Here is a 14626-nt window from a genome sequence, read left to right as displayed (position 1 = left end):
TTCATTCAAAAGGAAGGCAAGTCAATTCCATCAACCAATAAGATTTGATATGCTCTCACCTATTAACATAATTTCTTTTTGAAATAATGAAGAAAAGCAAGAAACTGTATTCCAAAGAAAGGCACAATAAACAAAAATGATACACAACTAAATCTAATTTACATGAAACCTTTTAATACACCTTTATATATTGTAATTAATTTACTTCGATTATGGCCATACTCTCCTTCATCTGTTGCCTTTTGTTGTTTAAAATACTCTGTTTTTGAGGCTCTTATCAACCACCCCCAACCAATTTTTTTCTATCTTCAACCTTTTTTGACTCAGTCATTCTTCCTTAATCTATTTTTTTTGCAATTCAATTTTCTTTCATTCTCTCTATCTGATAAAAATTACTTCAATTTTTTAAAAACTGGTCACATACTTTGTATTCAGTCCACTAAGCACCCATTCATTCCTGATCCATGTCTTGACCTATCCTTTTTTATGTATATCTCACAATTCTTAAGTATGTCATTTCCTTTCAAATGTTCTGTTTCTCCTGATAACATTAGTTCTTATTTCTTAATTTAAAAAAAGGCTCCCTCAAATAACCTTTATTTATTAAACAACTTCTACCATTTTCCAACATATGCATAACATGTTCCTGTAATCTACTCTAGCATATGTTGCAAATTCTATATAAATCTCTGGTTTCTTCAGTTTTTTAATATCTAGTGCAATTTTCTTCCTTTCTCCATCCCAACATTTTTATACTGTTTTCAGGAGTAAGCTTTCATAAGAAAATTTGAAGACATAATTAAACTGTAATAAACTTAAACTTATATATTTATTACAAACGTAATGCAGCAATCGGAAACATCTTGGTTCAGCCTAATAAATGAGATAAAACTGATAAAAGTAAAGCTTAAAATTGAGCTGGTTATTTCTATATTTTCTTTTATAATTACTTAATTGAAATAGTTATATATTAAAATCTGTGTTACTGTATATTGTGCATAAATACATATATTTATATATATATATATATATAAATTATTAATCTACACAGTATAAGTTTTTTTAAACCAGTGCCTCTAGATGTGTTGACTCCACAACTTCTAGGCTTTTATGCCATCATCATCAAACTAGAGCTCAATATATCAAAATATATCAAAAGTATGGGGTTTGTAATACTTGTCTAAGGAAAGCTGTTAATCTGAATCATCACTGCTGAAGTATGAACTATCACAATATTCTGCTGTGTAAAGGAATTTATGAAGTGTTGGATTCAGTTTTGGGATCCAGCTTCTTGGCACCAAGTAAGTTGAAAGATTGAATAAATCAACAAATACTTTATATCTGTCACTGAAAAAGAAAATGAAAAATATTAATCGAAATGGAATTTCATAATATTTTATAGATAATGGCAAGCAGAACCTATAACACTAGACTCGATCCAAGGCTTTTACTGTTTTGATGTATTAGCATCCAATTTTAATGCTTAACAGTTGGGAATGGTCAATTCAGGGGGGGAAAACCAGCATGTTATGAGCTTTCTAGTGATCCCAATGCTTCTGATAATAGCTTTAATTACATCCTTAAGTATGAACAAGCCTTTTACCTAATGCTCACTAATATCAATAGAGCAGCAAAAGAAACTTTGCAGCGAGGGGACGCTATGAGAGCAAACATCTTTAATTTTTTTCTTCTGGGAAGAACCTATTGTCCAGAAGATTTCAGCTTTATTTGTCCCTTTAAGATGACCATTAACAATTGAACATGTTGGTTGGAATCAAGTTGCTGGATTAGACTGAACTTTCCAGAGGAGTCTTCTGCATTCCCTGCAGCAGCCATTCACCTTGCAGATGATAATTGTGTTATGGGAATGAAGATCTTTTATTAGTCAAAAATAATTTATCAAAAATTGTTTCTTTGATTAAGGGGGTTATATAAATGGCTAATTGTTATTATGACTGGGTATAATTAGACAGAATTAACTTCTTTCTATAATTAATATACCGTAGTTTTATTGTACAACTCTATACAGTTATGAATTGATTTGCATAAATGCTAAAGCCAAAAATGACTCCTTTTTGTTCTCATAATAAAAAATACAGCTTATGTGCAAAAAGAGACAATATACAGTAATTCATGCTATGACATTAAATACTATGTAAAGGTTAATATATGTGTCTATGGCTGCATTAAGGCCAATGGATGCCCTAAGCAAGGCCCAACAGTGGTGTGTCTCAATAGAAGTGAAGCTCTTGCCATGAGACAGAAACAAATAGGATATATTATGACACCTTCAACTCAGATTTTTAAATTTTAGTTGTTCGTGTGTGTGAGAAGGAGGGAGGGAGGGAGAGATTTAAGGGCATCAATCTCCTTTCTCTTGGCACCCAAAGCATGCTTATTTTGTTTAATGAACATGTCGGTTGAAGATGTAATTCTCTTGGCTTTTTTCAAAGTTAACTGGAAACTGAAAGCCCATTAGCAGGGTATTGCATAATTTCTCAAAATACCTCTTGCTTAAGAAGGCCTCATTGGTTTTAATATTATTTAACAAAATTCTGAAAGTGCATCAATTGAGCTTTCATTAATGTGCAGTTCTTAGAGCAAATTGTCTACAACAAGACTTGGACTTCCAAATATTATTAGACAATAACATCTATAATCATGAGTATCGTGTGACTTAAATTAGAAGAGGAAACCCAGTTTTCGATTGGCTGTCAGCACTACTGTGTCCCATCATCTGAATTCCCAATTACATTCAAACAGATGTTGTCCACATTAAATCAGCAAATAATTTATTTGCTCAAAGAACTGCCTGCAATAAACTATCTATGTGATTAACTATTAACAGCATGAAGGTAATTTAGACCACTCACAACAGAAATCTTCTGTCCAGCTTGAATTGGTTATGGCAATACATTTGCTGTATTAATTATGAATCCCTTCATTAATCCTATTGGTGCTTTAAATAATTTTACTAGTGTTCAAGAGAAAATTTAAAAAAAAAATCTTCCTATGTATCCTGTAGGTATGCTTCCTAATCAGATGTATGAAGAAAGTATTTGAGGAATGAATGTTTGTATGTAGTCCTCAACTTATTATCACATTTGTGCCAGAATTTTTGTTAGAAATTGTTTGCAATCATAAATTGAGTCAGATGCAATTTTGCCACCATTTTATGACGATCATTAAGTGAATCACAGTCATTAAGCGAACCCAGATTCCCCACTTGACTTTTTTGCAGGAAATTGGCAAAAAAGATCACAAATCATGATCATAAGACTGCAGGACACTGCAAACAATTGTAAATGTGAACTGGTTGCTAAGTGCCCAAATTATGATCACATAACTGGGGGTAGTGTGACAATTGTAAGTGCATCTATAGGTCATAGTCACTTTTTCCATGGCCATTGTAACCTTGGACCATTGTTAAACAAGTTGAGGACTACCTGTATATATTTTAAAAAGGAAATTAAATCCACAAGGAGAAAGCATAATTGTGTAGCCAAACATGTACACTTTACCCACAGCATATTGTGGTGGTTTCCTACAAAAAGATCAATATGAACTCCCTTGTAAACTTAAAAACATGAGATCTGCTCTGCAAATATTGCTAAGAAGACTGTATGTAGATGCCAAATAATTCTTGCTTCACATTTTTATCCATTTTTGATATGAATATGGTATGTATCTTGCCATTCATAAATAATAACAAAAACTGAAGTTGACTTCCTAAACTTACCTCACAGTTGAGCGTAGATACTGGTAGCCTGATGAACCTCCTGTCCCAGCCTTGCTGCCAATCATTCTGTGCACCATACACACATGGTTATCTAAGTATATAGAAACTCACTTAGTTCATTTTCCATCTTAAGATATAAAAAGATAAGGTAACTGTTGTAAATGAGAATTGTTTCATCAGTTCCACAAACTTAACTTTTATATTAGTATATTCTACTTTATTTATAATTAAATGGATGCATACCTATTTTATTTCAAAGTGGATACCATAAAAGTCTAATAAGTATGTTCTACAGGATTTAATATAGCCTAGATTTACCAAAATGACTATAAGATCACAACCTTGGAATATATTTATTACACAATATATTATCACATATAGTATTTTTGCTGCAGGTAAGGTAGTTTTGTGATATTATCCCCGTTCTAGATGAGCAGAAGTAAAGTTAAAATAAAATGATTTGCTAAATGTGGATAATTTTGTGGCAGAAGCAATATCTGAGTATTTCAAAGGTATCCATCACTTAAACCATTAAAGGCCTGAAGTTATAAGCCAGTTGTGCTCATCTCCTGTAACTTTTCGCAATATAGGGCACTACAGGATGGAATAAATATTTATTCTGCTACAAAATCTAGACTGTCAAACTTGAAAATATGTTTCATGTTGACTATAGTGGCAATGTCAAATGAAAATAATGATTTTTGCATCAAAGGAATGCTCAAAACAGAACTTACATCTCCATTTAGTCATTAGCACATCGATATCCATAAGAGAAGTAAGAAGCTGAAAAGGAACTTGGAAGCGAGGTTCCTCTCTTAAATAATAGAAGAAAGTTGATTAAATTTCCATTTATCAGTTTGTGTTAAGGCAAAAAAAGAAAATAATAAACATAATTCTTAAAGCAATTTGAGACAGTTTAATAGCTAAAAATAATCAGCAGAAAACAGAAAATAGACTTTAAATTTGCTTCTCAAAATTTGCTGCTTCTATTTATATTCTTTTGAAATAAATGTAAACAGGCATAAATAAAGGTTAGGGTCAAAGTAAATATTTAGTATAGCTTTCCCCCATTTGTTTTCTCATGCTCTACATGGAGGGGAGGGGTGTCAGTTTGCAAAAGATTTGACTAATAAGATGGAATTGGGCTGACTTTAGATAAGATGGAATTGGGCTGACTCAAAGGAGACACTGCCTATAGCTGTGATAGTGAACCTATGGCACACGTGCCAGAGATGGCACACAGTGTCCTCTCTGTGAGCATGCGAGCCATCACCCCAGTTCAGCTCTGCCGCACATGCGCGCGCCTCCTGCTGGCCAGCTGGTCTTCGGGTCTCTGGCAGGCATGTGCGGGGAGCAGGGTGTGTGCAGCAGTGGTGGGTTGCCCCCGGTTTGCACCGGTTCTATAGAACCGGTAGTAAAACCAGTGGGAGGCTCCGCCCATTAACCCTGATGTCATCAGAATGCGCACTTGCGCAAAAGAGCACAGCCCTGTTGCGAACTGGTAGTAAAGGTAAGTAGAACCCACCCCTGGCGTGCAGGGAGGCAGCACATCATGCATGGGGGCGGGGTGCATGCAGGGTGTGTGCACACATGCACAGGAAACAGCACATGCACAGGGGCTGAGCGCGCATTGGATTTTGGGGGTTTGGGCACAGACGCACTTTGGGCACTCAGTCCGGAAAAGGTTAGCCGTCACTGGAAATCATTCGGAGAGAAAGATTTCTAGAGAATGCTGTAGGTTGTTTGCACAACATGCCCACAGCTCCCAGCCTACTTTTGATGTGTAGAACAATAAACTGCTTACTCCCTTTTCCTATGCAATATCTCTGCTCTGCAAGGTGGGGGGGGGGGATTAAAAATCACAAATCAGGGACAGTACAATATCTATTGGCTGCAAGGGCAATCAAGGAGTAAGGGATGCAGTAAAGTTTGTAAATAGTTGTAAATGAATTGTAAAGTTATTTTTTTCAGTGTTGTAACTTCAAATGGTTGCTAAATAAATGGTTGGTAAGCAAGGGCTCATTTTCCTATTCTCAATACTAATCCTGCTTGCTAAGGATGTTAAAACAAAAACGAAATGATTCAGTAAAGAAATAACACTAGGAAAGCCTTTTACAGAGGCAATCACCTTCTGCATACCTGTAGAAGTATATCATTAAAGCTCCTTTCATTGCTTTATAGGACAATCTTCTGTCACCTGCAAAAATTAAAAAATTAAAAAAAATTAAAGTTATTTCCCGACTTGACTACTGCAATGCTGTCTACATGGGGCTCCCCTTGAAGTGCACCCGGAAGCTCCAACTGGTCCAGAATGCGGCCGCGCGAGTAATTATGGGAACAACATGGCGCTCACATGTAACACCTCTTCTACGCGAGCTGCGCTGGCTTCCGGTGGCCTTCCGAGTGCGCTTCAAGGTGTTGGTTCTTACCTTTAAAGTGCTCCATGGCTTAGGACCTGAGTACTTACGAGACCACCTGCTGCAACCGATAACCTCCCACCAACCAATACGCTCTCACAGAGTAGGCCTACTCACAGTACCATCATTAAAACAATGTCGTCTAGTAGTTCCAAGGGAGAGAGCCTTCTCTGTGGGGGCACCTACTCTTTGGAACAAAATACCCCCTGGAATACGAATAATCCCAGATCTTCGCACTTTCCGACGTGCCCTGAAGACCTTTCTGTTTCAACAAGCAGGGCTAGCATAAACATCTAAATTCTATTCCAAGATCTTAGCAGATACACCAAATTGACTCAATTTATTATTTACTGTTTATTTTAAAAAAAAAAATTAAATGTATATGAAATCTTAATCTGTTCACCGCCCTGAGTCCTTCGGGAGAAGGGCGGTATAGAAATTCAATAAATAAATAAATAAATAAATAAATAAATAAATAAATAAATAAATAAATAAATAGTGGAAAATAATGCAGAAATTCTAATGCAGATATTTATGTTGTCTATCAAGAACTGAAACTCCACTTCTGCTCATGCTATTATTACAGATAATCCTCAATTTACCATCACAATTGAATCCAAAATTTCTGTTGCTGAACGAAACAGTTGTTAAGTGAATTTTGTCCCATTTTACAACTGTTCATGCCACAGTTGTTAAATGAATCACTGCAGTTGTTACAGTAATATGGTTAAGTGAATCTGGCTTCCCCAATGACTTTGCTTGTCAGAAGGTCACAAAAGGTGATCACGTGACCTTAGGACACTGCAACTGTCATAAATATGAGTCTGCCAAGCCTCTGAATTTTGATCAAGTGACCATGGGGATGCTGCAATGGTTGTAAGAGTGAAAAATGGTCACAATTTATTCATAATAAAATACTTTGTTCAGTGCCTTTGTAAGTTTCAACGGTCACTAAATGAATTGTAAGTCGAGGACTACCTGTGTTTACTATGCTTACCTTTACTAAGAAGATGTTCATGGAGTTTTTCATCGAATAATGACATAAGTACTTCTTTTTGCTTCTGAAGTTCTGCCATTTGATCTTCTTTTTCCTCAGAATCTTCTTTAGCCTTTCAAAGACAATTATCTTTTTTAAAAAACATTTTACTTATCTATACTTGCATTTACGGGGAATATTTTCCCTTTGCATTTCATATATCCAGAGCTTTTTCCCACAAGTCCTTTGTTTAATTCATGACAATCACCGTTCCTCTTGTGTGCATGTGTGATTAAACTAAAATGTCAGTATGAAAAGGAAACTATTGCAGATGGCTGTCTCTGCTTGTAGATCAGTTGAAAGATCATAAACTTCGTCTAACATGGCCCTCTAGTTTTCCCAAGACTGCAGCTTTCAACACACCTGGAAGGCACCAACTAGGAAGAACATGGAATATCCTAAATATGGATGGAAGTTATTGACTCTGTACACAGCTATTATCCTAAAACAAACTTGGACACAGAAATGAATAACCGGTCTATATCATAACAAGATAACCACATTTATTAATAACACATTCTCTTATACACCCTTAAAAACTGTTTGCTTGTAACTATAAAATCATTCCTGAATTAATTTATTTTGAGTATTTTATTTGTTTAAATGTCCAAATAAGGACTTTAGATTTTGTCAGATTATCTGGTTCAGTGTCTGAACTTGACATCCTCATCTACAGCACACCAACATTTGAGAACTGAACTATTTTGAGAAAACAGTCATGCAGTGTTGCCATAAGATAAATGTTCTCCCCCACCAGTAGCATCTGCAGGATGGTCAAGCAGGGCAAAATGATAACAGCAGTGCCATGATTGTGCAATCATGATGTAAGAATTATCCCTCTTATATACATGTTGCAACATTGTATGCATATCCAAAAGGCCAAAGCTTCACTGCAATTCTGCTTTCATTTATTTCAACAAAAGGAATAAGTTTGCCCATGCATACCCATGCATAAATAAATGTATCAGCAAACTTAAACTAATCCATATGGAAATTCACACATATATGGAGGTACAATTCATATGTATATGCTCTCTTATTAAAACTGCAACCAGGAAGTTTTGCTACAAATGTTAACCACCCCTGGAAAGCTACTTTATTAATCTATCTAAGGACAACATGATAAATTGGAATATGTACCTGTACTACTGCGTATTCTTGTTCTAATCCATTAAGTACATTTGCTTCAAATTTTCCCCAGAAATTAAATCCTTCTGGTTCAAGTCCCGGTGTTCTTTCCAGCCATGCCTTATAAAACACAAGGAAGTAAACATCAACTGATTGCACCAGTTGCAATGTGTGAATTAGCAAGCTAGTACTTAGTGACTAGCCATAGCAAAGCATAGCATCTACAGACAAGATAATAGGAGTAGCAGCCTTCCTTCCCATATCCCTCCAGAACACCCACCCAGTTTTTAATTCCTTATATTTTACCAATACCTATTCCAGTGTGGCAAAATTCAACTAAACTGATTTTTTTTAAAGACAAAGCTGTGAACAAATCAAAGCCCAAGAGTGGATGAGCCCAGTGGTGGGTTGCTATAGAAAACTACCGGTTCTATAGAACCGGTAGTAAAACCGGTGGGAGGCTCTGCCCACTGAGCCAGAGCTACGCATGTGCAGAAGCTTCTGCACATGTGCAGAAGAGCATGTGAGCGAAGCGAGCACGTGCGCAGCCACGATGCAAACCGGTAGTAAAGGTAAGTAGAACCCATCCCTGGATGAGCCCTTTTATGATCACAACTCTGCATGACCAGTTAAGTAGTAAATGCGAAAAATCATACTTTGACTAGCTGCAGTAGTGTTGGTTCTTGTTCTGATTTAAGCAATAATTCATATTCCTTTCCCTTGAAGTTATCCCGATAGTGCCTTCTGTTATATGGAACTCTCAAACTTTGAGGGACACCAATCTTATTTTCCAATAATCGAAACTGTAAGCTCTGAAATCCTGAAGCTGGACTCAGATAATCTCTTTAAAAATAAAATAAGAGAAAGAGCTGTAATTTATTATTCTGCATAAAAAAAAGCATGCTTGATTTTGTGGTGTTATTCTATTACATCAAGTAATTGTGAAGTTATTGAATCATCAATCTTTGTTCAAGCAATCACTCTGGACAGAATCCCAATTTTAGGCATAGAATCATATCCTTGGAAATAAATTAGATTTATGTTAATCCTGGATAACTTGTCTCATTGATTTTAATCATGTCAATTTTGGTGCCTTCCTCCCAGTCCCTTGACATTTTGTATGCTTAATCAAAAGTGACTCAAACATCGTTGTGAATGCTCCAACACTGGAAATTTTAAAGAAAATGTTAGATAACCATTTGTCTGAAGTCGCGTAGGCTTTCCTGCCTGGACAGGGGTTTGGACTAGAAGACCTCCAAGGTCCCTTCCAACTCTATTTATTTCTATTATTCTATTTCTATCGTAAGGCTTATTTCTAAATATATATGCCCAGTTACGGTATGTGTTATATAAACTGGAATTAAATTGAAACTCACTACTTAACTTCATCTAGAATGCCATCCAAAACATCTGAATAAGAATAGAAATACTGCATTCCTATTTTTCCTAAAGGACTTGAAAAAAGTCATTCACATCTCATGTGACGTTTCTAGCCTAATTCTTAAGTAGCAGGATGTACTACAGAGGTTGACCACTTCAGGTTGACCATTTCAGGTAGACAACATATATATAAAGATAAACTAATTAAGGAAGCAACCTAGAATTAAGCAGAAACTTCCTAACAGTGAGAATTAACCAGTGGAATGACTTGTCTTCAGAATGTTTCAAACAGCATTGTACAATAGGAACAATGTTCTGTCCCCACAAAAAAAAAAAAAAAAAAAAAAATCTGAAATCTTAGTTTGGTAAATTTGTGAAATTTCAATGATTCAACACCAACAATTCCATGCAGAAACATTAAAATCTCATGTGAGTTGGTGATCTTGTAAAATTTGGCCATTTAAAAAATATGGTAATGTGTACCTTAGATGCCATCCAGTAATGTTACATCTATTTTGTTTACCACAGACCCAGTTAAACCTGCAGTTAAGCATAATTGTATGTGGTCTGAAGTTCTTTCCCCTGTGTTTATTGTTCTCTCCTTTGTAATTTTTCTTTTTTGTATTCTAGATTTCTAATCCTGTCAGGATAAAGACCTCTATTCTTCAATTCTGTGAAATGCTCATCCATTACTGTTATCATCATCACAAATCCTGATAGAAATATACTGAGCATTTTGTGAGGGGTCCCTGAGCTTGGTTGTTTCCTTGCAGATGTTGATTCTAGCTCTCGTTTATATTCTACTGTTTGCCTGTAAGTGTTAATGGGAGTGGTCCTGGAGGTACTTTGGTTGGCTTGTTTACTGTTAGCTTGTTTGGAGTTTCTTTCTAGAAGCCTGGCACTCTGACAAATTAGCCAGATGTAGACATAAAACATATCTATATACTGTGCAAAAGAGACAATCAACAAGCCAAAAAAGGAACACCTCCCCACCAGCAATCAACACCCAGATGAGTATAGATTAACAATCAAGAAGTATATAATACTCCAATCAAGGAACTGGCAAATAAGCTAACAGTAAACAGCCCAAACAAAGAACCTCCAAGACCATTCCAAGACCATTCCAAGACCAACACTGACAGGGTAAGCCACTATAATATAAACCAGCGGTTCTCAACCTGGGGGTCGTGACGGCCATTTCACAGGGGTCACCAAAGCCCTCTCTCGCCCTCCCCCCACGCCTTCACTCACCCTCACTCTCTGCTCTGTTGGACTGCCGGCTGTTCGCTTACCCCACCCACTCCCAATCTATTGCTGCCTCCTGAGTCCCAGCTGATGGCTAGAGGGAAAAAAACTGTTTAAATTCTTGCTGCGGGGCTTCAAAGGGCCGCCCTATAGCCAGTGGTGGGATTCTGCCGGTTCTAGGGGGTTCGGTGTTTTTTTGTAATTTTATTGGCCCACGGAGCTTCAGCATAGGCTAATTAGCCTTGATTAGATCAGCTTCCGACTCTCAGCTCATTTGCTCTCAGCTGTTTTGCTCAGGGCTCTGCTGCTTGCTGGAGCAGATTTTTTCCCCCTAGCTATGCTGAAAAACGAAACTGAAAGTAAAGCAGGCTGTTGGCTTTCTTTTCTTTTTCCTCCCCAAAAAAGGTAGGTGCAAACAATGGGAAATTTAGGGAAAAAGAGGAGAGTTCAAGATTTTAAAACACAAAAGAAAAAAAGCTCTATTTAACTAGGGAATTGTAATAATTGAGATACTATTAATTGTATATTGTGTTGAAAGCAGAAATGGTTAAGTTGTGGTTTGGAGGAATATATGGGGGAAATTATTTGGCTTATTATTATTGGTAAATATAATTAATTGATTTGTAAGAAATTGGATTGCATGGAAATAATTGGAATATTCATGTTCATATTGATTAATATACAAAAAAGGTAGTTATATAACTAATTGATTTATATTAAAATGTTGAATTTATATTAAACAACTGTAATATTACATAATTAACCAATGTGAGGATGGATATAAAAATAGATGACAATGGGAAGGGGTATAATATAGAATAGAAGGGAAAAATTGAATTTGATTAAGATTAGAGATGAGGATGAAGGGTAATATTGGCTTTTTACAAAAATAGATGAGGAATAAATATGGCAAAAAGGAAATATAGAAATTGTAAATTTAATTGAAATGACTAAACACTGTTTAAATTTGTGAACTGGCCAAATACTCTGTTCAAAGAAAATACATTGTATGTTTGTGTGTTTCTAATTATTGTTATTTATTCATATTTGTTCTCTTTTATTCTTTAAAGTTTAACAATTCATTCTTTATCTTTATATTTGTTTGGGGTTGGCTTTCTTCCCTTTCATCTTTTTTATTGTACAGCAATCTTTCTCCTCAAACTTACCACGTCTCTCTTTTCTTTCCTTCTTACTTTCTCTTCCTCCCCCTCTTCTTCTTCTCCCTACTTCCTCTTCCTTTCTCCTTCTCCTCCTCTCTTCCTCCCTCTCTTACCCTCACTCCTACTCTAATTTCCCTTCCCTTCCTTCATCCCTCTCTATTGCTGTATCCTTTTATGCATATGGACTACTCAGAGGGCTGAAAAAGTTATTTCTGACTGGTCCTCGCACTTTTGACCAGTCCTCGAACTTACGACTGTCCTCACATTTTACGTTTTTGCCCTATCTTGTCACTATGGTGAAGAGAAGTAGTTGTGAAATGAGTGACATGGTTGTTAAGAATGCTACAATGGGCATAAATGATGACCAGTCCTAAGTGCGAAGACCGGTCAAAAGTGCGAGGACCTGTCAGAAATCACTTTTTTCAGCCCTCTGGGTAGTCCTTTTGTGCATATGGACTACTCAGAGGGCTGAAAAAGTTATTTTTGACTGGTCCTTGCACTTTTGACCAGTCCTCGAACTTACGACTGTCCTCACATTTTACGTTTTTGCCCTATCTTGTCACCATGGTGAAAAGAAGCAGTTGTGAAATGAGTGACATGGTTGTTAAGAATGCTGCACGGGCATAAATGTGAGGATGGTCATAAGTGTGAGGACCAGTCAAAAGTGTGAGGACCTGTCAGAAATGACTTTTTTCAGCCCTCTGAGTAGTCCCTATACACATAGCCATGGCCACCCGGTCACATGACCTCCAAGCCACGCCCACAAAATAAGCCACGCCCACAGAACCGGTAGTAAAAAAATTTAGAACCCACCCCTGGTTGGGGGTCACCACAACATGAGGAACTGTATTAAAGGGTCGCGGCATTAGGAAGGTTGAGAACCACTGATATAAACAGAAAGCAAACTCTACTAGCACTGCTGATGTTACCTAGTTTGGGTAATGAAATGTCTGCAAGAAAACAGCCAAGCTCAGCACCAACAACTCCTCATTTTAATCCTGAGTTACAAATATTTTTCTTTATCAGTATTTTGTTTCCTATAAATTCATTTTAAGACCTTTGCAAATACAGTAACTGCACATATAAATGAATCAAAGACCTGAAATGTTTGTACCTAAAGTCAAAGAAGTCCAAAGCTGTCATTGTTTCTAGGACAGAAAATTGTTCCACGAGCAATTTAAGGATTATTGAAATTCTCTGCATTCGAGTAACCACCTTCAGCATGTTCCTTTCATCTCTCACCTTAGTTTGAATGTATATATAAAAAAATTATTATTATGACTTGGCTGATAAAGCAGAACAATAACAATAAAATCATAACCCATAATAGACTTCTTGAATTGTAACAGTCATTTGATAACATTTACAAATAGCACACTTTACTAGGGTTTAATCTAGACTTGTTTTGCCCCATCCACCATCCATTGGTCCCTCACAGCCTCCAGGCACAATTTTGATATTTCCGTATTTTCATCTGCCTGATGACCTCATCATTGCCTGATGAGGTCATGTCCTTCTTTCTTTGTCAGAATACATTGGTGAGTACAGTGGGATTTCCCTCCAAATAATATTTTCTTTCTGGTAAAATTCTATAGGACTGAAGCCTGAAAAATTTTAATTGTGCTCTTCAGTAATAAATTTTAGAGATTTAATCTAACTGGCATCCCAAAAATGGTGATTATTGTAGATGTTCAGAATATCCAAATTTCACAAGCTGAATTTCAAATTGTTTTTTATAAGAATCAGAATCCAAAGAGAAATTTAAATAAAACAGTTCCATTCTACTTACATGACCATTTTGAAATATCACTCGAACAGAATCCAGTTCCCACAGGATCTGCTTGAACCATAATTCATAAGCTAAAGTTGAAAGGAACATTAATTCAGTTTTCAACCAATAAATAAAAGTGAATTAATAGAGATTCATACTATATTCAAAAAGTGTATAAGGTTGCTGTAAATTTTTTTTTATTGAAAAAGTTTTTCAAATACAAATTCCCCCCCTTTTTCCCCCTCCTCCTAACCCCCCTCACCCTCCCCTTCCCCTTTGACTTCTTCATAATAAAACCCAAATTCATAACAGATTATATCATACTTTACCATCCACTTACTCCATCTCCATATGCTGACCCTTTCTTTCTAATAAAATTATCATATCCCCCTTATGCTATACTATAATATACATTTCAAAGTGACATTCTATTATAACATTATCTAATAACTCCTAATTTAACATAATAATATTATTATATCTCCCAATTTAACGATTTCCGCTCATGATCTACCCTTTTACTACCCCCATACGATATAACATTTCAAAACATACTTCCACTATAAGACTATACAATAAATCCTAATTTAACATTTATTCAGTTCAGCTACCCATTTCCTTCCCCCCCCATCATTATGTCTCTTAGCTCAAATCTTTTACATATATTCACATCTAAACATAATATCCCTTTTTTTTAAACTAAACAATCAATAACCTAACCTATCTCCACCCACTTTCCTACAAAACTAC

At 36.0% G+C, this 14626-nt stretch overlaps 1 protein-coding gene across 2 annotated transcripts in view; it reads right to left on the bottom strand.

The window, feature by feature from the left end:
- Window positions 1-154: 154 nt before the first annotated feature.
- TDO2 (tryptophan 2,3-dioxygenase) overlaps window positions 155-14626 on the bottom strand; it is a 60788-nt gene continuing 46316 nt past the window's right edge. For both annotated transcript variants that reach the window (XM_034432872.3, XM_034432873.3), the window contains 9 exons: window positions 13895-13965; window positions 13220-13347; window positions 8977-9163; window positions 8333-8440; window positions 7154-7265; window positions 5879-5936; window positions 4474-4553; window positions 3740-3830; window positions 155-1347 (listed from right to left, as the gene is read on the bottom strand). In XM_034432872.3, coding sequence (XP_034288763.1) covers window positions 1194-1347; window positions 3740-3830; window positions 4474-4553; window positions 5879-5936; window positions 7154-7265; window positions 8333-8440; window positions 8977-9163; window positions 13220-13347; window positions 13895-13965 — 989 coding nt within the window. In that variant the 3' untranslated portion in view covers window positions 155-1193. The remainder of the gene's footprint in view (window positions 1348-3739; window positions 3831-4473; window positions 4554-5878; window positions 5937-7153; window positions 7266-8332; window positions 8441-8976; window positions 9164-13219; window positions 13348-13894; window positions 13966-14626) is intronic.

This window comes from Pantherophis guttatus, chromosome 8 (assembly GCF_059756535.1).
Source record: "Pantherophis guttatus breed Tessera chromosome 8, ASM5975653v1, whole genome shotgun sequence".
In the NCBI taxonomy this organism is placed as follows: Eukaryota; Metazoa; Chordata; class Lepidosauria; order Squamata; family Colubridae; genus Pantherophis; species Pantherophis guttatus.
This window is presented reverse-complemented; position numbering and strand designations above follow the sequence as displayed.